Here is a 25,346-nt window from a genome sequence, read left to right as displayed (position 1 = left end):
GTGCCCTGACTAAGCTGCACAACCCTGTATTGTGAAAAATAGCCTGGTCTTTAGGGGGGGGGGGGGGGGTAAGTCTATGGTCGTAAAGTGGTAATCTAGAACGTTAACAACAGGAATTGGGGGATCTCAGACCTCTTCAGGTAGACAGGTATGGACTATAGAGACATCATTGGTCAAGAGTCAGTTTGGCATTTACTAGCTTATTTAGGAGAAGGTGCTGAAAAGCAGGGGCGTAGCAATAGGGGGTGCAGAGGTAGCGATCGCATCAGGGCCCTCGGGCCAGAGGGGCCCCGAAAGGCCCTCCCTCAACTACAGTATTAGCTCTCTATTGGTCCTGTGCTCATAATAACCACTTCAATAGATGCTTTGAATAGTGGTAATCATTAACAAACTGTTACCCATCCCCTCCTTGCACCTCTGACTCTGTAGTTGCCATTGGCAGGTTTTGGTGTGCTGTATCAATTGTTATATACAGGGAGTGCAGAATTATTAGGCAAGTTGTTTTTGAGGAATAATTGTATTATTGAACAACAACCATGTTCTCAATGAACCCAAAAAACTCATTAATATCAAAGCTGAATATTTTTGAAAGTAGTTTTTAGTTTGTTTTTAGTTTTAGCTATTTTAGGGGGATATCTGTGTGTGCAGGTGACTATTACTGTGCATAATTATTAGGCAACTTAACAAAAAACAAATATATACCCATTTCAATTATTTATTTTTACCAGTGAAACCAATATAACATCTCAACATTCACAAATATACATTTCTGACATTCAAAAACAAAACAAAAACAAATCAGTGACCAATATAGCCACCTTTCTTTGCAAGGACACTCAAAAGCCTGCCATCCATGGATTCTGTCAGTGTTTTGATCTGTTCACCATCAACATTGCGTGCAGCAGCAACCACAGCCTCCCAGACACTGTTCAGAGAGGTGTACTGGTTTCCCTCCTTGTAAATCTCACATTTTATGATGGACCACAGGTTCTCAATGGGGTTCAGATCAGGTGAACAAGGAGGCCATGTCATTAGTTTTTCTTCTTTTATACCCTTTCTTACCAGCCACGCTGTGGAGTACTTGGACTCGTGTGATGGAGCATTGTCCTGCATGAAAATCATGTTTTTCTTGAAGGATGCAGACTTCTTCCTGTACCACTGCTTGAAGAGTGTGTCTTCCAGAAACTGGCAGTAGGACTGGTAGTTGAGCTTGACTCCATCCTCAACCCGAAAAGGCCCCACAAGCTCATCTTTGATGATACCAGCCCAAACCAGTACTCCACCTCCACCTTGCTGGCGTCTGAGTCGGACTGGAGCTCTCTGCCCTTTACCAATCCAGTCACGGGCCCATCCATCTGGCCCATCAAGACTCACTCATTTCATCAGTCCATAAAACCTTAGAAAAATCAGTCTTGAGATATTTCTTGGCCCAGTCTTGACGTTTCAGCTTGTGTGTCTTGTTCAGTGGTGGTCGTCTTTCAGCCTTTCTTACCTTGGCCATGTCTCTGAGTATTGCACACCTTGTGCTTTTGGGCACTCCAGTGATGTTGCAGCTCTGAAATATGGCCAAACTGGTGGCAAGTGGCATCTTGGCAGCTGCACGCTTGACTTTTCTCAGTTCATGGGCAGTTATTTTGCGCCTTGGTTTTTCCACACGCTTCTGGTGACCCTGTTGACTATTTTGAATGAAACGCTTGATTGTTCGATGATCACACTTCAGAAGCTTTGCAATTTTGAGAGTGCTGCATCCCTCTGCAAGATATCTCACAATTTTTGACTTTTCTGAGCCTGTCAAGTACTTCTTTTGAGACATTTTGCCAAAGGAAAGGAAGTTGCCTAATAATTATGCACATCTGATATAGGGTGTTGATGTCATTAGACCACACCCCTTCTCATTACAGAGATACACATCACCTAATATGCTTAATTGGTAGTAGGCTTTCGAGCCTATACAGCTTGGAGTAAGACAACATGCATAAAGAGGATGATGTGGTCAAAATACTCATTTGCCTAATAATTCTGCACTCCCTGTATAGAGTGCTTGGGGGTCCCCACTGTAAAACTTGCATTGGGGGCCCACAGCTCCTTAGTTACGCCACTGCTGAAAAGGTTTCAATCCAAGCAGCTTCCTAAGTTCTGAACATAATTTGGTAACAGTTGCTGGAAAAAGTGTGTTAATTTCCAATTTGCAAGATCATAGTTCATTCTGTTTCTCCAGCTCCCATCTTAACTCAGAATCAATGGCATAGAGCAGTGATCTGCAAACTTGGCTCTCCAGCTGTTAAAGGACTTCCGAGGCCAGAAATCAAAATTTGGATCAGTACCTGTTTCATTTTAGAATTCATGGGGGCGTTCTTCCTCCTGTTCTGCTGCAAATGTATTCTTTTTATTGCCCCCAGGTCGGGGCCTGACCCCACTGCACGGGTCATCTCCTATTCCACACTTAAGATGGCCGCCGAGCAGAGCCGCGGCTGCACAGTACTTATGGAGGCAAGTGCGGCAGCGCAGCTCTCCGCCCTCGTCCAGCCGCGTACTCGCAGATATGTGAGCGTGCCCACTGTAAGACTAGGACGCCGCTAGGAGAGAGTACGCAGCTGGTCGAGGGCGGAGAGCCGCACCTGCCTCCATACGTACTGCACAGCCGCGGCGCTGCTCGGCGGCCATCTTGAGTGTGGAGTAGGAGACAATCCGTGCAGTGGGGTCGGGCCCCGACTTGGGGGTAATAAAAAGAATACATTTGCGGCGGAACAGAACGGAGGGCGCGGAAGAACTACCCCCATGGATTCTAAAATGAAACCGGTACTGATCCAAATTTTGATTTCTGGCCTCGGAAGTCCTTTAAGGAATTACAAGTCCCACAATGCATTGCAGAGTCTGACAGCCACAGTCATGATTCATAAAGGCAAATGCATTGTGGGACTTGTAGTTGCTTAGCAGCTGGAGAGCCAAGTTTGCAGATCACTGGCCTAGAGCATTCCTAGATCAACTCTTACCTGTCTGGATGCACCTTCACCTTCTACTCCTATACTACCGGTAACTCCTCTTCACGTCCACTGCCTGTTGGTGTACCATAAGGCTCTATCCTTGGACCTCTTCTTTATTTGCTTTCATGGTCTGGGATAGTTAATAAGCTCTTCTGTTTTCAATATAAATTTCTATGCTGATGACACCCAAACCTACCTCTCTGTCCCTGACCTCTGCACACTATTAGTCCCTATCTGCTGTCTCCACAATTAATGTCATAATTTCCTTAAATTTAAAAGGGTTCTGTGTGTTTAAAAAAACAAAAACAAAAAACTGACACGTGTCTGGGGCTTCTACCCGCCCCCTGTAGCTCTCATGTGCCCGCGTCCTCTACTATTCTCCGTACCCCGCCGCCGTCACCGTTCAATTATTTGTCCTAGCTCCAGCTCACGTCTCTGGGAGCTTACAGCGCTGTACGAGAAAACTTCCGAAGACGAGCGGGAGCTAGGTCACGCGTGGCCGCAACCGTATTTGTCTAGTTAGACGAATAAGTGAACGGTGACGGCAGCGGACAACGTGGGCACACAACAGCTGCAGGGAGCCGGTACAAACCCCAGGTGTCAGTTTTTGTTTAAAAAAAAAAAACCACAGAACCCCTTTAACATGAACAAAACTAAGACACTGATATTTCCACCTGCTCTCTCTACTCCCCCACTCGTAATGACCATCAATGTAGAAAATACCCCAATAACCTCAGCTCCTAAAGCTCACTGAGGGAACTCTGTACTCTGCACTCTGCACTCTAATTTGGACCTCACATTAACAGATTAACTACAGTGCTGCCCATAATTATTCATAGCAAACATTGGCCGAATGCAATGGTACCAGGGAAAAATCTACAAACACTAAATCTAAAAAAAGACAAACCCTATAGGTATCAGTAGGAGGTAGGATATACCCCAAGTGTAATTAACCCAATGGTTACTGAACAGACCCCCTAAGAGATATGGGGTCTATAAAGCGTGTTAATCTAATAAGGTAGAAAGTTGCCAAAAGTACAACACGGTGTGTCACTAACTGACGGTCAGGGAAGTGCCCAGAGCGGTACCTCACATCGCTAGGTCCCAAAAAGGGATGAATGGTGGAGAGACACAATCCAGAAAACGTGCATAGTGCTGTACAATAAAATTACCCTTCTCTCACTACCCTCCTGGCCAGCACAGGTGTTATCCTTGGCTTCCAACCACGTCCTCTGAGATTTTCAAGTGTGGAACATTTTTTTTTTTTTTTTTTTTTTTTAGAATACTTAGCACTGTAGCCACTGGAACTTGAAAACTTAGAAATTCCTGACTGAACGCGCAGCCACAGGTCCTCACTGAGCTCCTTTGTCTTACACTTTACCACATACACACATCAGACTATAGTCTTTTGAAAATGAAAGATCACAGACCAATCTTACCCCCTTCCATGTAGTATGAGAGCCATACCTACACAGTCTTTTCTATGGAGCTGCACTCCCCATCAGACAGAAATCTTACCCCCTTCCATGTAGTATGAGAGCCATACTCTACACAGTCTTTTCTATGGAGCTGAACTCCCCATCAGACAGAAATCTTTGCAAGATGCTGCACACACAGATGCTGTACAGACACAAAAGATCAGTATCTGCAAAAGATCTGTTCCTTCAAAAGATCCATTCCTGCAAATTGCAATGATAGTCTATGAGATCTGCAGATCATCATACACACATGATTTAACTGACATTTATCTGCAGATCAGATCCACCAGGATGGATTTTCAGATCTGCAGATTATTGCTTGATCTGCAGATCTTTTGCAGATACTGATCTTTTGTGTCTGTACAGCATCTTGCAAAGATTTTTTTCTGATGGGGAGTTCAGCTCCATAGAATAGACTGTGTAGGTATGGCTCTCATACTACATGGAAGGGGGTAAAATTGGTCTGTGATCTTTCATTTTCAAAAGACTATGGTCTGATGTGTGTATGTTGCCTAAGGCTTGGTTTAACCCTGGGATCGCATAACGTAAATCACAATCACCTGTGGAGTGCGATTGCATTTTTGTTGCACAATTGTGGCTCCATTTTGCAGCGAATGCAATTTTCAGATCCACCAGGATGGATTTTCAGATCTGCAGATGAATGTCAGTTAAACAAGGTGTGTATGATGATCTGCAGATCTCATAGACTATGAATGCAATTTGCAGGAACGGATCTTTGGCAGGAACAGATCTTTTGCAGATACTGATCTTTTGTGTCTGTACAGCATCTTGCAAAGATTTTCTTTCTGATGGGGAGTTCAGCTCCATAGAAAAGACTGTGTAGAGTATGGCTCTCATACTACATGAAGGGTGGTAAAATTGGTCTGTGATCTTTCATTTTCCAAAGACTAGACTGATGTGTGTATGAGCCTTTAGCCATGACTGTCCACACCAACTGCAGAGAGTTGCTGTTTTTCACCTGTTGAGTAGATTAATTAATCAGGGTAATTTGGATGCTTTAGAACAGCTTGGACTATTTGGAATGGTATAGAACAGCAGTGGCGAACCTATGGCACGTGTGCCAGGCCCGGCACGCGTAGCCTAATCTGCTGGCACGCCACCGCTGCTTATGAACTGGCCGCAGCGTCTACTAGACGCCGCCGCCGCACCAGTTCATATCCCGCAGCCCCGCAGTCTCCCGGGAGGCAGGCGAGCAGGGCTACGGCAAGATGGCTGCCGAAGCCCTGTACTGGAGACTATTTGTGTCTCCAGTACAGGGCTTCGGGCACCATCTTCCCGTAGGCCTGCACTCTGCCTGTTAGCGGGAGACTGCAGGAGGAACGTCCGGGGTAGATGCGCGCCAGAGCCCAGCCGAGAGAGAAGACTTCTGTCAGGTGAGTACATTACTTTTTTTTTTCAGGTAAAATGCGGCCCACTGTTATTTTCTGGTAAAATGTTTTGTCACATTGTGTTTATGTCCTGTGACATGCTGCCCACTGTGTTTGTTTTCTGGTGAAATGTGGCCCACTGCGTTTTTCTGGTGAAATGTGGCCCACTGCGTTTTTCTGGTGAAATGTGGCCCACTGCGTTTTTCTGGTGAAATGTGGCCCACTGCGTTTTTCTGGTGAAATGTGGCCCGCTGCGTTTTTCTGGTGAAATGTGGCCCGCTGCATTTGTTTGCTGGTGAAATGTTGCCCGCTGCATTTGTTTGCTGGTGAAATGTTGCCGCCTGCATTTGTTTGCTGGTGAAATGCTGCCCGCTGCATTTGTTTGCTGGTGAAATGCTGCCCACTGCGTTTGTTTGCTGGTGAAATGTGGCCCTCTGCGTTTGTTTGCTGGTGAAATGTGGCCCACTGCGTTTGTTTTCTGGTGCAATGTGGCCCACATTGCATTATTTTCTGCAGAAATGTTGCACACATTGCGTTGCACACATTGCGTTTATTTTCTGGTGTCTGGGGTAACTTGCTGCATTTATTAAGGGCTCATTCACACTACAGAATGTATGCACGAATGCGATTTCATGCATGCGCTGCCAACGCACAGTGATCACACGGAATGCACGTTGTGGTGCGCTAAAGCGTGGACGTCGGCAGCTGTACCCATCGGGGAAACGTATGCGTTGTGCGTTAAAATGTTCCCAGATGCGTTACAACGTAATGCATGGGAACGCACACCTGTAGTGTGAATGGTAACATGGAAGTCTATTGACTTTCATGTTACCATACGAATCTTACATTATGTGCGTTGCGTCAAAACTGACAGCGCAGCACATAGTGTGAATGAGCCCTTAATGGTCATAGTTGGCTATATTTGCTGCTTTGGGGTTACGGCGGGTATAAATAGCATCATACAGTTTTTGCACACCCATGATGCGAATCCTCGTGTCACCACATCATGGCGGAAAACACTGCTTTCTTATGCCTCGCTGTTACATCATTATGTTAGCTCTGCCCATACAATATGGCCACGCCCATTTTTCAGCGCGCCCCCCCCCCAGTGGCACTCGGAGATAAAGTCGATGTTAGGTCGCAGTTTGGGCACTCGGCCTCTGAAAGGTTAGCCATCACTGGTATAGAACTTTGGATTTTCCCACAGACTAACAGTTTGTGAAGGTTATGAATAATTTTTGACTGGACACACTTTGCTCAAATGTAAATAAAAGCAGAGAATTTTTTTCCCATAATAATGCCTATTGTACATCGTTTTATTATATTTTGGGAGACATCCATGTCATTTCCCCTCAAAAAAAATTACTTGCTGGTTGAATAAAAAGTAACCAAGTCAAAATTTGCCAGGGGTATGAATAATTATGGGCAACACCGTACCTTCCAGAATTTGTCCCTTCCTGCCCCATAAGGCTAAAATGCTTGAACATGCTCTAATCATATCCCATCTTGACTTCTGTAATACCCTACTCTGCGGCGTACAAAAAAACCCGACGACTTGCACCTCTCCAGTCCCTACTGAACTTTGCTGCCTGCCTCATCTGATGCAACCTCTCTGCCAATCTCTCTATTGGCTACCTATTACCCAGATGACCCAGTTTAAACTCCTCATCCCATCATCCAAAGCTCTTCATAAGTTGTCACCTCCTTACATTTCCTCATTAATCACCAAATACCATTACACCCAGCACCTTAGCTGCTCCCAGTACACACTTGTTCTCTGGCTTAGTCATCTCCTCTCACTCCTGCATCCAGGACTTCTCACGAGCATCACCTCTTCTTTGGAACATTCTCCCACAGCCTGTTTGTCATGCGAAAATCTTAAAATGTTCTCTCAAAACACACCTGTTCAGACAAGCCTATAATGTGCTATACGTAGGATTGGAGGTTCACTGCTTTATCTGCGAAACCCTGTGTTCTTCCCCAGTGTCTCCAACCCACTACCCTCTAGACCAGTGATGGCTAACCTTGGCACTCCAGCTGTGACAAAACTACAAATCCCATCATGCCTCTGCCTCCCTGAGTTATGCTTAGAGCTGTCAGAGTATTTCAATGCCTCATGGGACTTGTAGTTCCACCACAGCTGGAGTGCCAAGGTTAGCCATCACTGCTCTAGACTGTAAACCTGCAAGGGCGGAGTCCTCACTCACAGCGTTTCTTATTCTGATGTAACTTTTCATATGATCATGTACCAGTATTGGTGAGGTTTCAAACCACACACTGTCTGTATTTTTAAAGCTGGGTGTCCTAATTGTACAGAGTTTTGGATCCATGTTCCCCACTATTTCTTTTGTAGAATGTACAGCGCTACAGAAGATGGTGGCAGTATATAAATAAAGAAAAATGTTATTTGATCAACGACAAAACCATATCAGTGTAGTGTGTTCAACTTCAAGAGGTCATGAAGGTCCTTTTTCTGAAGAAAAACTCCAAAGAAAATCCATGAGTGTATTGTAAAAACACTGAGTGAAGAGTCTGGCCCACTCAACAGTGAAGTTGTGCGACAGCATTCACCGTGAAGACATAAGGTGGTCATACATCTAGCGATTTTGGCAGCCAGTCAACCAAGAGACTTCTCTCTTTGATCAAAGGTCTGTTGGCCACAAACTGCAGGCCGATCCCCAATCAATTTCAGCATGAAATCTTTCGGGAATCAGCCTTGTGACATGGCCAATATCCCAGTTTTATGCCTTCCTCCACCTTCCCAGTGTCCATGCAGTTATACTTTACCTGTCACACAGTGTATGCTGAGTGTCCTTCTTGTACTTCTGCATTTGCACCCCGCATGCTTGCCGGTGTTCTAGCAAGTCAGGCGCATGTGCAACATCGCCGACGTGCTATAAGCCGGTAGTCACATGGGGCGCGAATGTGGAAATAGGGCACAGACACTCAGCGCGGATGGTGGACAGGTAAAGTATCACTGAATGGGCACCAAAGGGAACACAAAACATTTGGGGGACAGTGCTCGGGGATTTTTGTCACGTTCATTCGCAATTATCGGGTCTGGTGCGTTACTGCCACGCACCAGAGCATGTCAGCCAAAGATTTACCTGCATGTCTGATCAATACATGTGACCAATTTCGGGCTGAAATTGGTCGAACTTTCCACCAGGAATGCTGTCTGCAGCACCAATTTTCATCAGTTTCTGCAGATGTATGGCCACCTTAAGACCAATCTGTAAAGAGATCTAGGTAGGAGGCCTTCAACAATGTCAACGGTTGTTCAGGTTATCATTTGACAATACTTGCTTAATTGACCATCAGAACATGTTATACCTGTAACAAACTTTTGCCTTTACCAAATAACGTTTGACACAAACGATGTCAACTAATTTGATGACCCGGATCATGAGCTGGATATGGGCAGTTGGGCAAATCTTGGCTAAGCCAATTGCTGAGACAGTGGAAATATTCCGGCAATGCATTGGATTTACAATTTATGAGCAACTCTGAATGTAGGAGTTGTCAGCCAAATGTGTGCCCAAAAATCAGCAGACAAGTAATGGCGACATTTTTTGGGAAAACTAAAGTAATTTTGATAACCATCTTAGGAAGGCCAAACATCCAAGAAATAGACCATTAGTAGCAAAGAAGAGTCTCATATCGTTTTCTAGTAGAGTAAGAGTTGAGCTTCAGTTATCTATGCAAAAGAGGTTCTTCTGAGTTATTTGACCAACTGGGTCAGATACAGTACTGTTTTCTGAAGCACTTTAAACAACAAGTGACACCCATGCTAACTTAGAAATAAAACACATATACATGTAGATAAATACCAGTTCTACTTACGTAACTGATCTATTGCACTGTCCACGTTATGATTCCTGTGAATTTTATAACGGAATAGCAGAGAATTCTATTCTAGGCAGTTTCCATCTTGGTTACCTTTTAATGAAGCTAATCCTGACATTTCCTCCCTCACTCTTTTTCTCCTCTTGCTAATTGTGTATTCGTTACCTGCCCTCCTCCCAGAGACTTCAGACACTCCTACTGAGGTCTATACTAGGAAGTGCACTGTCTTATGTCATTTGAAAGAGGGGAAATAAAAGGGAAGAGGAAGAATATATTATAGATAAAAAGACGCCCCAGCATACAACGATTTGGCAATGGCAATTAAAGGGCCCAGTGCTCCTAAGGTATGTGATAACTCCAAACCATAACAGCAGACAAAGTTTTGAATGCAGGATTAGCATCTTTATCACTTAATACACTCAGACCAGTTGCTGTTGAAATTTGATTTTTATGGTGACAATCCTACTTTAACAGCCAATAAACAGTGAGAGGCAGCTTGAGATCAGGTTTTACTGCAGGAAAGTTCAAAGGGTCATTATTTTGGCTTTGGTTTATGGCTTTTTAGACAGAGTGTGGTTTTAAAACTGCAACTGTGACAGTATAATGCAATGTTATAGGAAAAAAAAAGGCTATTTAACTGAAAACAAAAATATGAGACTCGCTGCAACTAATGTTCTATTCATTATTCCTACTACACATTTAATTCATTATATCATAAGTTTTTTTTCCGCTTCAGGTTCAGACGCCACAAGCACACATTGACCACACTTCACCTGGAAGGAGTTCACCCAAACCTGCCCAAATTCACAGAAAAGAAGCAAAACAAAGTCCGGAGGCTCTTAGTCAATAAATTGATTTATTTAAAAGAATATGTTACAATTAATTACACTAAAGGTGACTCTTACTGAACAATATTAGAGTGGTTAGCTCTGGAAGATGACGCTAAAACACTGGTGAGTGGAGAGCCTCTCTTGCCAAACTTCACATTGACGAAACCACAAAAATAAAATATACTGCCAGTAAAGAAATGGTTAGAGCGTCCAAAAAAATAAATTAAAAAAGAAAAAATAATAAATTCACACGCACACACACAAAAGGGAAGGGGTGAAAAAGAATCCGATGTGAAGGATGAGAAGTGAGAGATGGAATGGGAAGGGGTCAAGTGCGCAGTTTAATAGCAACAGCAGGTGTCGCTAGAGGAGACCTAATCCCACTGGTGACCGGTGCGTTATTGCTGTAATGTCTGTGGAAGTCACTGTGGAAAAAAACTGGTTCCGGCCTGTGGTGGCAGAGAGGGGCGTTGCTTTCCAAGGTCACACCTCTCCCAGGTGGAGCTTTTAGCTGAGAACATTCACGAATTAAAAGGCGTTAATCCATCTAGGTCTGATATTTAAGTTTCGGTTATGGCTGGGCAAGTAAACCGCACATTTCCTTCCGTTTCTCAGCGTTTTCTACATTTCGGGAGCCTTCTTCAAATTGTACAGGGCGCTTACATTACCTTACAATAAAGGTAGAGGACACTCCAAGTTGGGTGGAAACAGAGCAAGAACTGTTGGGGGGGGGGGGGGGGGGTGAGAAGCCCAAGAAGACAGCAGGTAACTTGGCTCAACAGACACCTGGCGAGCCAAGTTACCATCAAATATCACTCTAGGGTGGAGTGCCCCTTTATGGTGGGAGATGAATTAGCCACACCCAGGAGTGCACAATGCATAAAATGAAGCAGCTATCCTCAGTCACCCCCCCCTCCAAATATAACAAAACCATGATTTATTGTGTCAAGAGTAGAGATGGTCAATGAGATACAAATTCTGACTTGAATGTCAATTATATTCACCATAGAAGTGGGCCAATCAAAACACCTTCTTGTCAATTTTGATTGTCCCAGGTACTATCTGCATGCAAGCCAAAATTATCTGCATCGCCTTGACCCGTTCTCTAGTCTAGTAACAGTAATTGCAAAGCCATTCAATAACTGGCTAGCTCAGAGCTACATGATGTACTTATTCAAAGTCAAAATGGAGGACAGCGCTCCCAGCTGAGGCTTATTCAGAGGCACAGCTGCGGACAGCCTTCCCAGCCAGGTTTCACTGTTTTTTTAAGAGGAGAACTTTGGACAGCGCCCCCTGCTGGGCTCCACATACCTTCAGTGCCAGGCAGAAGCCATCTTGTTCTGTGGACAATTTTCAAATTTTTCATTGCAGTGCTTTGATTTAGTTGGGGGTCTAAAGAAAAATAAGACCGTAAGAGAATTAAACACTAGAGCCTGGCAAGGCTCTTACCCAGAATCCTCTATGTACAAGAGGAGGGGAAAAAAACCTTTTTTTAAATAAGTTACAAATCCTCTGACTTACACTTAGCCTGTTACATTGGATAGACCAAGTTAAATACTGACTAATAACAGTGCTCTTTGTTAATCACAACATTAACCTCTGTGGCCCTAGCGCCCCCCCCGGACACCAGTAGTCCTCCCCTTGAGCAGATTATAATGCCCTGTAATGTAACATATGGGCAGAATTCTTCTCAGGAGCGTCAAGACCTACTTGTGTGCCGTGCAGTAGTAATATAGAACCACTGAGATATACATAACGATAGCTATTCAGTGCTTACGGTAATTCCTAGCAATGTGTCTTGTAGGCGCAGGATATCCCACTTGACCAAACTTGCTGCCCTGTCTTTTGTAGCTTCCTTAGCCCAGGGCTGTCCAACTGGCGGGCCGCCAGTTGCCTGGACTTTTTTTTTTTACGTCAGGCCGACCTTTTGTTTCCAATTGGCTCTGCAACCCCAGTCCCCCCCCAGCCAGGATATTGATGCTCTGCCCCCTCCACCCCTTTTCCCATGAAGTTGGATAGCACTGTCCTAGCCCTAAATCTCCACCATCAGTGTAAATCACTACAATGCGCCCTTTAGTCAAAACTCTGGAGTTATAACACTAACCTCAACCTTTCATTCAAGCCTAAACCGTACCATAACCCATTAAAGTGACCAGGCACTCAACTATGGAGAGAGAAGACGGTGTTATCCTACAGAGCCTTCCCAGTCCTCTCTCGGTGTTCTAGTTCCAGGGCTGTCTTTAGTTCAAATTTGCTGCCTCCAGGAGCCCTTGGAAGGCATTGGAAGCACCTGCGTCACGTGTGCTAAAGAATACCGGGTGGCTCTGTACTGCATACGCATGCGCAGTCAAAAGCCAGCCATCTTTGGAAGCAGTTAGGGACACGAGTGCTTCCGATGCCTTCCAAGTAGCCCCTAAAGGAGTGTTCGACCATACCTGCAATGGAGGTGACAGAATTGGAACAAAGACACCGAGAGGACCAGGAAGCCTCTATAGGATCCAGAGCCTTTCCAGTGCAAGAATCTGCCTTTTTACCCCAAGGTTGCTTTAGTATCACTTTAAATAAATGCGGAAACTTGAACTACTGTTTACACCCCCAGTACCAACCCCAACCTTCCCAGAGTTTCCAGACTCCCATTCATGGTGATACATACCTTGCCTTTAAAAACATTCATGGCTAGAATGATTAAGGTAGCCATACATCTAGCAATTTGACTGTATGATTGACAATTTGATTCGATCATTTTATAGTATCGAGTGTGCTCTAGCATTGCCCAATGTAGAGTGGCTGATCGGTCGAATCAACCAGCTTACTCAAGCAAGATACAAGATATCAGTGGGATCGCACAAGAATTGGCTATTGTTCACATCATTTGACTCTAAACCGGTTTATGCATTCAGAGCATGGAGACAATATTGTTCAGATCAATTAGTGAATTTGAATCGCCTAAGATATCGCCCGTAGCGTGAGGGCCACTAGTCAATCAACTTTTGATCAACCTTACTGAAGTAAATTCCTTATAAAAGTCGATTGCTTTGTTGATTGAATCAATTTTGTCCCCTTTTGGGGCTAATTGAACCATGCCTTGCAAGGGTTTTTCGCCTTCCTCTGGAAGAACAGGGAGAAGTGAAGGAGCAGGCTGGTGTTGTACCTTATTTGTTGGTTGAACTTGATAGATGTAGGTCGCTTGTCAACCCCCAAATAACTATATACCTATCAGGATGAAGAGCCCAGATAAACTCTCTATTGCCCAAGAGCCCAAATGTTGAATGGAACAGTTTCAAGCACAACAAAAACGTTGCAAGGTATACAGAAATAGATTTCATATAGCTGGAAAGCCTTTCTCCCACTGGCAGCATTCTTAGGCCATATTTTGTGACAGGTCCTCTTTCTAAGCTTTCTTCTTCCCTTTAGCAGCATTCGATACAAAAGGACCCCATATACAGGTGTGCCAAGTCTGGCACGGGCCCCAAACATCTATCCTCCGTCCTGATTGGTTTGCGGTCACACTAAAGGACTACAATGATAACGTGTCAGACCTCACAGACAGGACAAGCCTGGACCTGGTATGGTTAAGCCTCAGCCTCCCACCACCGCTGTCGTAACAGATTACGGACACAGTGCAGATAAAGACAAGGAACTTCAGTGGAAATTAAAAAAAAAAAAAAAAATTAGATTAACAATCCCAAATGGCTATAAACCCAAACCTGTCCCGGGGGATACATTTAATACTGTTTGGCACATGAAAGTGAACCTGTCAGAGGTCACAAAATCTATAAACGGAGACTGCTGTTTGTGAACGGACAATGCCGTACTACAGGGTCCCTCTGTATACCCCCAAAGCCTTTTATAAATGCCCGGGGGAGGGGGGGGGGGGGGGGACTTCCTTAATCTCCGGTCCTACACTAAGGAAACATTTTCCTCAGAGCTTTGCCACGCCTCTTCCTGCTATCCACAAACCAATCAGCACTCCTCAAAAGCCACTGATGGGCCGGGCTGACGATTTGTCTTTTCACAGCGTAAAGAAACAGGGAGGGCTCCAAATCATAGGGGTCAGGACAAGATGGTGGGGTCCAAGTACAAAGGAGACAATCTGGAGAATACCAAGAGTACCTAAACTGTGGGGAGTAGCTGCACTATAAACATCAGCACCTGTTTAAAAACTTTTGTGAAGTCTGGCAGGTACACTATAAAAGACAACTGCATAAAAAGCACTTGACCAAAAAGGAAAACAAAAAAACAGGGCTATGCCCTCATCCTTTCTATTACTGCAGAAGAGGACTCGTGTTATGTACATTCTATGTGACCCTGCGGCTGACTGAGATGCAATGGTTACCCTAGCATGGGTCATGCCACTCCCCAAAAGAGAACAGCGTCCACAAAAACGTCACATTGACCCTGCAAAAAGTGAGCGATGATGACTCAGAAGCGGTGCAGGCCTCACCCTGTGATGAGGAGGTCGGTGCATATGAGGATGACACCCACATTAGAGGCTCCCAGAATGCACTCAGCCAAAAAAAAAAAAAAAAAAATCTTTTCACTATGAAATGTATAAAGAACAGGGATTATATACAGGTGCAGGAATCGCAGTGGGCCTGCTCCTGCCACAGGCAATGATAGAAAAGATGGGAGTCTTAACCCCGGGGTCTGAAAAAGCCCTAAAATTTGTGACAGCGACATCCACTGTGATCTGCTTTCGGCCACTGAGTGGCGGACTCGAGTCCGGTGACAAGCTAACTTGCTTGAGGTTAGATTGCTGATTGGGGGGAGGGGGGGTAGTTAGTGTTAGAGGACTTTGGGGGGGGGGGGGGGGGGGAGGTGCAGTTAATATACACATGCAAGGTGAGTTGCAGGAGAGAACGGAAGGGACAAAATGACAATGTAACTGCAGGGGGACTGGAGATACCAGATGGGAGACTCAGTTGCTCAGGTTTTCGATGACGCTGGGAAATAGATTCTCGTCAGAAGTCTAGGGCTCGCGGTGAAATGACAGACCCAGCCCCCTTTCTTGCCATGTTGTACGGAGCACTGAGAAATCCAGCACTGGAGGAGGCTAAACGGTTCAGTCTATCTTCATGACGATGAGATGCAGCCGGGCGGCAGCCGAGCCAGGATGGGGGGCAGGTTCCGGTCCAAGGAGGCCTGAAGACCCCCGCTAGGTACTAGTGTCCTTCTGCTGCAATCGGGCAATCTGAAAGATGTTCTGGGGAGGAAAAAACAAATAAAGACATGTTACCCAATGGTCATACGCTACAATATGCTGCAGAAGAAAACAATGAGGGAGCTTTTACACTATGCATGGTAATACACATGCAACTCAATGTGCACACACACACACACACACACACACTGTAATTTCATTGCTTAGTCAATCACTATAAAAACAAGTACGTTTTATTATAAGTTATTCAAAACGAACTGTAGACAGCACGATAGGATAATGTGCTCCGTTACAACGCAGGGATTTGAAAGACTCCATTCAGCTGTATCGGAAACCTCTGCCTGCATCTCCCCTCCCCCCATAATCATCATTTTGAGATGTTGCTCCAAAATCATGCAACCTGCATACTCTTGCAGCTGGTTGCAATCCCTACACCTTTCCTTTTGGGGGGGGTGGCGCACAATGTAGATGGCCCACCTCGGGTGGGTGGTCAGCGCTGCCCCCGTATTTTGGTGGCATGGGAGGCCTACACCTGGCACCCCTGTTGAGATGCAAATTTTGCATGGGCCAAATCCTGCACGGCTTAGCAGTGAGTTAATTTAGACCCTGCACATTCTGGCAAGCTGATGCAATTTGCATTGGGTTGTGCCATTGTAATTAGTCAACAGCCAGTATATAAGGTCAGCAATACATGGTCTGAGCACATACCCTTTTTTTATTATGTAAACGTCTTCATATGCAGGAATCCAAAACGCATAGTGCGAACACATCCCTAAAGGTGAACTTGTGTGCAGTAGCAGCACTGTACATTAGAAGGAATACAGGTGGGAAAGAGACGTGAAGGTGGACACATGAAGCACTCAGTGCCAGGCAGCAGCAGTGAAAGAAAAGAATATCCTGGGATGCATGAAAAGAAGGATATAAACCAAACCACTATGTTGCCTTTATAAAATCACTGCTAAAGGTGGCCATACATTGTTTGATCTGCTACCAGGTGAACCATTAGCTAGATCTATTACCTGTCCCCACACTGCACACCAATTTCCAATAGATGTCAGCATGTGCAGTGTGTTGTAGGCTGCCGTCACATTGGCCCAAATCCCAGCCTCCTCCAGTGTCAGCTATCACAGCGAGAGTCTGTACCACATGACACTGGGGTAAGTAGTGACGTGCTACATGTGCCATGTCACATGGTACAGCCCTCGAGGGTAATGCCAAACACCAGATGTGGTTAGGATTCACCAGATTCAGACCAAATTACAATAAAACAATAGCAGCAGCCCACATTACAATGCTCGGTTAGCAGTAGAGGATTCGTTTTTACCTTAGGTAGACGTTTAGCTAGAGGGCAGGGTTTCACCCTGTGCCCAAATTTGCCTGCAGCGTTTTTTAGATGTATGCCCCTAATGAGCACCCAGGGTAGAAGTATGAACTACACACTCAGAAAATGTACAATGCTTGCAAATAGAAAAGGGGCAACTTATGCTGATCACACTTTTTATCAACCCTCAAGTGTTTAGTCAATGATTGTCTTTAAGGGACTATAAAAGATATAGGAATTGGATTAGAGTCTAGGCCATTTCAATAATTTAATGGGGGTTTCAGCACTGAAATATCTACGCAAAAGTGGGTTTGTTAAAGAGGAACTGTAACGGCAAAACGTCCCCTGGGGGGTACTCACCTCGGGTGGGGGAAGCCTCCGGATCCTAATGAGGCTTCCCACGCAGTCCTGCGTCCCTCGGGGGTCTCACTGCAGCCCCTCCGTACAGCCGTGATGTAATATTTACCTTCCTGGCTCCTGCGCAGGCGCTCTGATGGCTGTCGGCTCCGAAGTAGGCGGAAATACCCGATCGCCGTCGGGGTCCGCTCTACTGCACAGTCGCAAGTCTCCGGCGCCTGCGCAGTAGAGCGGACCCGACGGAGATCGGGTATTTCCGTCTATTTCCGAGCCGAATGCAGCCACAGCACCCCCGCTGGAGCCTGCAAAAGGTAAATATTGAAATTACAGTCGGGCCTGTCGCCGGCTGTTCAGAGGGCTGCAGCGAGGACCCCCGTGGGATGCAGGACGGCGTGGGGAAGCCTCATTAGGATCCGGAGGCTTCCCCCACCCGAGGTGAGTACCCCCAGGGGATCTTTTTAAAGTTACAGAGTCTCTTTAAATGATCAGATTGCAGCACAAGAAAGCAGGAAGACAATATACACTCGCCACACTCTCACCCGCCACACTCTCACCCGCCGAGGAAGCGTTAGGAGAGGTTGGAATGCAAGGACAGATAGTACAGCCCCACATGTTGTGCAGCCCCACATGCGCAGTAGAAGCCGGTTTCCCTTTTAATGCTATCGCATTAAACACCCCAAATATCTCAGATTCCACACTATCTACACTCCCGAAATGTTCAGGGTAGGGGGAACACCCCCCCCCCCCCCCCCCGGAACTACCTCTGTGCCGAACCCCCCCAGCCCCGCTGGTTCCAGAAATAGATTACAGAAACCTATCTCGGGAACCAGTGGGGCTGGGGGGTGCAGTTTGGCACAGAGGGAGTTTGGGGGGGGGGGTCCCATCCCTACCCTGAAAATTCCTGGAGTGTAAGAGGTGTAGATGCTGAGAAATTTTGAGGAAATATTATTCAAGTTCCCACTAAACATGCGTGATACTCAGGAAGGATCCTTCCGAGCTGCACTGTGTCATTACAGCGGAGGAAGTGGATAGTTGGAATGGCAGGAAGTGGCATGAGATGATATTGGAAGAGTGGTGACTGGTTGGGTTGGAATGAAGGCAATGATTGGCCAGGAAGGGGAGGGGGAGTTACCTTGCTGCACGTACTGTCATGAGTGCAGTTCTTGTTGTCTTTGTCCGTTGCTTGTTCCTCCACCTGACAAACAGGAGAAGATAAGTCAGACTTTAGGGGGAATGCTGCACATGGAAATTTAGGGGTCCATCTCACATTACCTACCTCTTTCCTCCATTTCAGCTCACAAAAGACCCTCTCAAAACATTCATGCATGTAGTTAAACTGAAAAACATAGAACAAGGTGTTAGGCCACAAAAGAAATGGGTGCACTGCTAATGTTTCCTCCTCTCACTTAGGGCCAGTTTCCACTTGTGGCAGCGTGTCTCCAGCTCTTGTTGTGATGTGAGTACACATACAAATCCCTCTAGCCATGCCGGCTATAGCAATTCACATGTGTAATGTGAAAGAATGCTGTTGACCGTCCGTTTTTCCCCACAAGTGGATTTGGAAGCAGCCTACTGATTTTAACGAGCTGCAATTTCCTGTCCACATCTGAACGCGGAGAATAGCTTCGAATCACCCCTACTGCTTATAAGCCCTTCTAAAAAATGGCAACACATCAGATCTCTCTTATGCCGTCAGACAGCAGGTTACAAATTTGGAAGTATTGTTATACTGGCAACGTCATAAAATAGTCAGCTCTAGCTTTAGGCAAATATTTTCACAGCTGGTCGCAGGGCCGAATTTTTACTCTTTACCAATCAAGGCCACAGTCAGCAGCCGTCCACCTTTGGTATAGATAGCCAGATGACCCCCTTCCCCCCTCCAGTATAGGTAGTCAGATCACCCCTCCCTCCTTTCCCTCTAGTACAGGTAGTCCGATGACCCCTTCCCCTTCCAGTATAGGTAGCCAGATGACCCCTTCCCCCCTCCAGTATAGGTAGCCAGATGCCCCCTTCCCCTCTCCCTCCATTGACTTCCCTGTAGCATAGGTAGCCAGAAAAAAAACAAAAAAAAAAAAAAAAAAAAAAAAAAAAAAACTTACCTACAGTATAGGTAGCCTGATGACCCCTCCCTCTAGTATAAGAAGACCGATGACCCTCCCCCCTTCTGTATAGAAAAACAGCTATGTGACCCTCCCCAGTATAGCCTGCTGGCTACCCGCCTTTGATCCTGTGGTGCCCTAGGCCATGGCCTATGTGGCCTTGGCTTAAATCCGGCCCTGGGTGGTCGTATCTGTAGTCACCCAGTGCTTGGTCAAGGTAAAGCACAAAGAACAGAACAGGAGTAAAAGACTCACATTGTGGGCCCTTACAACCAGGGCCCTTCAGAAATAGCAAGCGTAGCGTGTACACACAGTAAAATCCCATGTACGTAATTTGGAAAGATGCCCAGTCTCCAATTCCCAAGCGTTTTCGGTATTCCGCCGCCGTGGGGGGCCATTCAGAACCATCCCTGATGGCGGTGCAATGTTGAAACTGTTTGGTCATTGGAGACTGGGCACCTGTCTACATTACCACACGTGATTTTAGTGTGTACACACTATGCTTGCTTCTTCTGAAGGTTCACCGTTATGAGGTTCCCTGTTATGCCTGCAATGTAAGTTTAAACTTTTGAGGACCGCTGCATGTAAATCCTATGCCGCACTTGTGACTGCCCTAGGCTGATGTGGCATAGGTACCTACGCCCCGCCATGTCCACTGCAGACGCGATCGTGCGCACCGGAGAGGGGAGATTAAACCGTCATATGACAGCTGACATCTCCCCTCAGTGATTAGGAGCCATCACGCTTGGCTCCTGATCACGATGAACGCCGGCAGATCAGTGATCACTATAGGCAGCAGCGGCAGTAGAGGGGAAAGAAGAGGATCCACTCACCTTCCTGCCGTTCCCCTGGAGATCGGCGCACCCCTCCGCTCCCAGAACTTAGCAGCAGTACAAGCGGGGATGCCGGTCAGAGCCAAGGGGTCCACAGCTGCTCATCGCTGGAGCCTGGGAGGTGAGCAAAGGCTGTTGGCTACAGGGGGGACCACAAACCCCCCCACCATCCCACCCCCCACTATGCAAAAATCGCCTGGTCCTTAAAGCGGGATTGTCACCATAAAAATCAAATTTCAACAGCAACTGGTCTGAGTGTATTAAGTGATAAAGATGCTAAGCATGCATTCAAAACTTTTTCTGCTGTTATGATTTGGAGTTATATACTTAAGGAACACCGACACTTTAGTAGTCGTGCCAAATAATTGCATGCTGGGGGTTCTTTTTATCTATAATCTATTCCTCCTCTTCCCTTTATTTCCCTGCCAGCTTCTTATCTGAAACCTAATCCCCTACTCACTTGTGTTTACAAGCAAGGCTGAGGCGACTCAGCGATTGGAGGAGACAAGAAAAAAAGTAAAGGGCAGAAATGACATCAGGATTTAGCCTTAACTGTGGGCAAAAGACATGGCCCCCACCAGGAACAGAATTCTCGTAATTTACTATATAACATTCACTGAAATCAAAACGTGGACAGTATAATACATGTGTTATGTAAGTAGATCAAGTATTTATCTACTTATATATGTGTTTTTTTCCCTGGCATAGTATGGCTGATCCTACTGCTTTAAGGGGGGCTAGGCGGCCAGTCCCAAAAGGGTTAATGAAAAATTTGATCTCTTTTAAAGCCACTTAATACTAGTTGGATTTTTCTGGTGGTGGCCACCTTGTGCTTTATGTTGCCCAAACGCTGGGTGACTACAGATACGACCACCTGTGAAAATATTTGCCTGAACCGAGTGCTGAGGATTTCAGGACATTGTTCTTGCACCTGAGTGAATGTGGCAGCCTTAGCAGCTGGTAATTTGTTTGGCCATCAACATTTATTTATATCTGGAGAGCGCATGTATAATTTTACCACAGCTACAATGGTTATACTGACGACAGCACTGCACTGGGGGCAGGAGACACATAAGGAAGCTACAAAACCAGCGGGCAGCACCACAGCAGTGATTGGTGTAGAAAGCTGCTGGAGAAAGTTAAACAACATCTAAGGATTATGGTGACGGGGTTCGCAAACTGTAGCTTATAGCTGCATTTTGTTTGTAACTACAGATGCCATTTTGTCCTGCTAACAAAACCAGTTTCTGCCACATACTCACATAAGGAGTGAAGATTTTAACCCATCGGGGCTTCTTCTCGCCCCGGGCGTACTCGAAGCAGAAGGCCATGCCCTCTTCATCCGTGTCCCACCGCTGCATCTCATCCCACTCAAACGCAATCACCTGGTTCTATAACAGAGGGGGGAGACATCAGTTCTATATTCAACACCTGTCCAGTCACTCGCCCACAACACAGGTCCCGCCGATCCTCACCTCCAGCTGCCCCTCCTCCGTGCAGGCTAGGAGCTTGAAGTGCTTGATACTGATAGCGGCAATGACGTGACCCTTGCGGCGGGAATCGCAGGAACAGTGCGGGAACATAATCTCATTGTAGCCTTCGCAGCTCCGTAACATGTTCAGGTACTACAGGAGAACGAAAAAAACGGTCATATGTGGTGGCAATATATTTACAGGGTGCTCAGAAAGTGCATATCTCCCAACATTTTGAGATAAAGAGGGACTCCGCAAAGACACGCCCCTGCCCCACCTCTAACCACGCCCTCACAAACACCCCTAGTAATGCGTACCACAAAGAATTCATAAGCAATGGACGTAGTTTTATAATTTAGACCACACTGGTCGTTTCTACTGTGCTTCACATTAACATTTACAAACAAGGAATAAATCATCTTAAAGGGTGGAAATAAAGTTTAGAGTTAATTGCGCACATTTTCAGTAGAGAAGCACATGTATTTTTCTACAGACCTGTTCATCAGCTTTGAAAGAGGGACAAGCGAGAAGGAAAGAGGAGGGAGGAAAGAGGAAGGAAAGAGGACGAAAGGGAGGGAGGAAAGAGGACGAAAGGGAGGGAGGAAAGAGGACGAAAGGGAGGGAGGAAAGAGGACGAAAGGGAGGGAGGAAAGAGGACGAAAGGGAGGGAGGAAAGAGGACGAAAGGGAGGGAGGAAAGAGGACGAAAGGGAGGGAGGAAAGAGGACGAAAGGGAGGGAGGAAAGAGGACGAAAGGGAGGGAGGAAAGAGGACGAAAGGGAGGGAGGAAAGAGGACGAAAGGGAGGGAGGAAAGAGGACGAAAGGGAGGGAGGAAAGAGGAAGAAAGGGAGGGAGGAAAGAGGAAGAAAGGGAGGGAGGAAAGAGGAAGAAAGGAGGGAGGAAAGAGGAAGAAAAGGAGGGAGGAAAGAGGAAGAAAAGGAGGGAGGAAAGAGGAAGAAAAGGAGGGAGGAAAGAGGAAGAAAAGGAGGACGAAAGGGAGGGAGGAAAGAGGACGAAAGGGAGGGAGGAAAGAGGACGAAAGGGAGGGAGGAAAGAGGACGAAAGGGAGGGAGGAAAGAGGAAGAAAGGGAGGGAGGAAAGAGGAAGAAAGGGAGGGAGGAAAGAGGACGAAAGGGAGGGAGGAAAGAGGACGAAAGGGAGGGAGGAAAGAGGACGAAAGGGAGGGAGGAAAGAGGACGAAAGGGAGGGAGGAAAGAGGACGAAAGGGAGGGAGGAAAGAGGAAGAAAGGGAGGGAGGAAAGAGGAAGAAAGGGAGGGAGGAAAGAGGAAGAAAGGGAGGGAGGAAAGAGGAAGAAAGGGAGGGAGGAAAGAGGAAGAAAGGAGGGAGGAAAGAGGAAGAAAGGAGGGAGGAAAGAGGAAGAAAAGGAGGACGAAAGGGAGGGAGGAAAGAGGACGAAAGGGAGGGAGGAAAGAGGAAGAAAGGGAGGGAGGAAAGAGGACGAAAGGGAGGGAGGAAAGAGGAAGAAAGGAGGGAGGAAAGAGGAAGAAAGGAGGGAGGAAAGAGGAAGAAAGGAGGGAGGAAAGAGGAAGAAAGGAGGGAGGAAAGAGGAAGAAAGGGAGGGAGGAAAGAGGAAGAAAGGAGGGAGGAAAGAGGAAGAAAGGAGGGAGGAAAGAGGAAGAAAGGGAGGGAGGAAAGAGGAAGAAAGGGAGGGAGGAAAGAGGAAGAAAGGGAGGGAGGAAAGAGGAAGGAAAGAGGAGGAAAGGAGGGAGGAAAGAGGAAGAAAAGGAGGGAGGAAAGAGAAAGAAAGGAGGGAGGAAAGAGGAAGAAAGGAGGGAGGAAAGAGGAAGAAAGGAGGGAGGAAAGAGGAAGAAAGGAGGGAGGAAAGAGGAAGAAAGGGAGGGAGGAAAGAGGAAGAAAGGGAGGGAGGAAAGAGGAAGGAAAGAGGAGGAAAGAGGAAGGAAAGAGGAGGAAAGAGGAAGGAAAGAGGAAGAAAGGAGGGAGGAAAGAGGAAGAAAGGAGGGAGGAAAGAGGAAGAAAGGAGGGAGGAAAGAGGAAGAAAGGAGGAGGAAAGAGGAAGAAAGGGAGGGAGGAAAGAGGAAGGAAAGAGGAGGAAAGAGGAAGGAAAGAGGAGGAAAGAGGAAGGAAAGAGGAGGAAAGGAGGGAGGAAAGAGGAGGAAAGGAGGGAGGAAAGAGGAAGGAAAGAGGAGGAAAGGAGGGAGGAAAGAGGAAGAAAGAAAAGGAGGGAGGAAAGAGGAAGAAAGAAAAGGAGGGAGGAAAGAGGAAGAAAGAAAAGGAGGGAGGAAAGAGGAAGAAAGAAAAGGAGGGAGGAAAGAGGAAGAAAGAAAAGGAGGGAGGAAAGAGGAAGAAAGAAAAGGAGGGAGGAAAGAGGACGAAAGAGGACGAAAGGGAGGGAGGAAAGAGGACGAAAGAGGACGAAAGGGAGGGAGGAAAGAGGACGAAAGAGGACGAAAGGGAGGGAGGAAAGAGGACGAAAGAGGACGAAAGGGAGGGAGGAAAGAGGACGAAAGAGGACGAAAGGGAGGGAGGAAAGAGGACGAAAGGGAGGGAGGAAAGAGGACGAAAGGGAGGGAGGAAAGAGGACGAAAGGGAGGGAGGAAAGAGGACGAAAGGGAGGGAGGAAAGAGGACGAAAGGGAGGGAGGAAAGAGGACGAAAGGGAGGGAGGAAAGAGGACGAAAGGGAGGGAGGAAAGAGGACGAAAGGGAGGGAGGAAAGAGGACGAAAGGGAGGGAGGAAAGAGGACGAAAGGGAGGGAGGAAAGAGGACGAAAGGGAGGGAGGAAAGAGGACGAAAGGGAGGGAGGAAAGAGGACGAAAGGAGGGAGGAAAGAGGAAGAAAGGAGGGAGGAAAGAGGAAGAAAAGGAGGGAGGAAAGAGGAAGAAAAGGAGGGAGGAAAGAGGAAGAAAAGGAGGACGAAAGGGAGGGAGGAAAGAGGACGAAAGGGAGGGAGGAAAGAGGACGAAAGGGAGGGAGGAAAGAGGACGAAAGGGAGGGAGGAAAGAGGACGAAAGGGAGGGAGGAAAGAGGACGAAAGGGAGGGAGGAAAGAGGACGAAAGGGAGGGAGGAAAGAGGACGAAAGGGAGGAGGAAAGAGGACGAAAGGGAGGGAGGAAAGAGGACGAAAGGGAGGGAGGAAAGAGGACGAAAGGGAGGGAGGAAAGAGGACGAAAGGGAGGGAGGAAAGAGGAAGAAAGGGAGGGAGGAAAGAGGAAGGAAAGAGGAGGAAAGGAGGGAGGAAAGAGGAAGAAAAGGAGGGAGGAAAGAGGAAGAAAAGGAGGGAGGAAAGAGGAAGAAAAGGAGGGAGGAAAGAGGAAGAAAAGGAGGACGAAAGGGAGGGAGGAAAGGAGGACGAAAGGGAGGGAGGAAAGGAGGACGAAAGGGAGGGAGGAAAGAGGACGAAAGGGAGGGAGGAAAGAGGACGAAAGGGAGGGAGGAAAGAGGACGAAAGGGAGGGAGGAAAGAGGACGAAAGGGAGGGAGGAAAGAGGACGAAAGGGAGGGAGGAAAGAGGAAGAAAGGGAGGGAGGAAAGAGGAAGAAAGGAGGGAGGAAAGAGGAAGAAAGGAGGGAGGAAAGAGGAAGAAAAGGAGGGAGGAA

General features: G+C 46.6%; 1 protein-coding gene across 1 annotated transcript in view; it reads right to left on the bottom strand.

Annotated features, from left to right (window-relative positions):
• Positions 1–10,533: 10,533 nt before the first annotated feature.
• Positions 10,534–25,346, bottom strand: part of SNX27 (sorting nexin 27) — a 90,190-nt gene continuing 75,377 nt past the window's right edge. The window contains exons 9-13 of the mRNA XM_068252458.1: positions 21,773–21,922; positions 21,560–21,688; positions 18,642–18,701; positions 18,498–18,560; positions 10,534–15,729 (exon numbers count right to left, since the gene is read on the bottom strand). Of these exons, the coding sequence (XP_068108559.1) occupies positions 15,682–15,729; positions 18,498–18,560; positions 18,642–18,701; positions 21,560–21,688; positions 21,773–21,922 (450 nt within the window). The 3' untranslated portion in view covers positions 10,534–15,681. The remainder of the gene's footprint in view (positions 15,730–18,497; positions 18,561–18,641; positions 18,702–21,559; positions 21,689–21,772; positions 21,923–25,346) is intronic.

Source organism: Hyperolius riggenbachi, chromosome 9 (assembly GCF_040937935.1).
Source record: "Hyperolius riggenbachi isolate aHypRig1 chromosome 9, aHypRig1.pri, whole genome shotgun sequence".
NCBI lineage: Eukaryota > Metazoa > Chordata > Amphibia > Anura > Hyperoliidae > Hyperolius > Hyperolius riggenbachi.
Note: the sequence above shows the minus strand (reverse complement) of the source record. Positions and strands in the feature narration are given on the sequence as shown.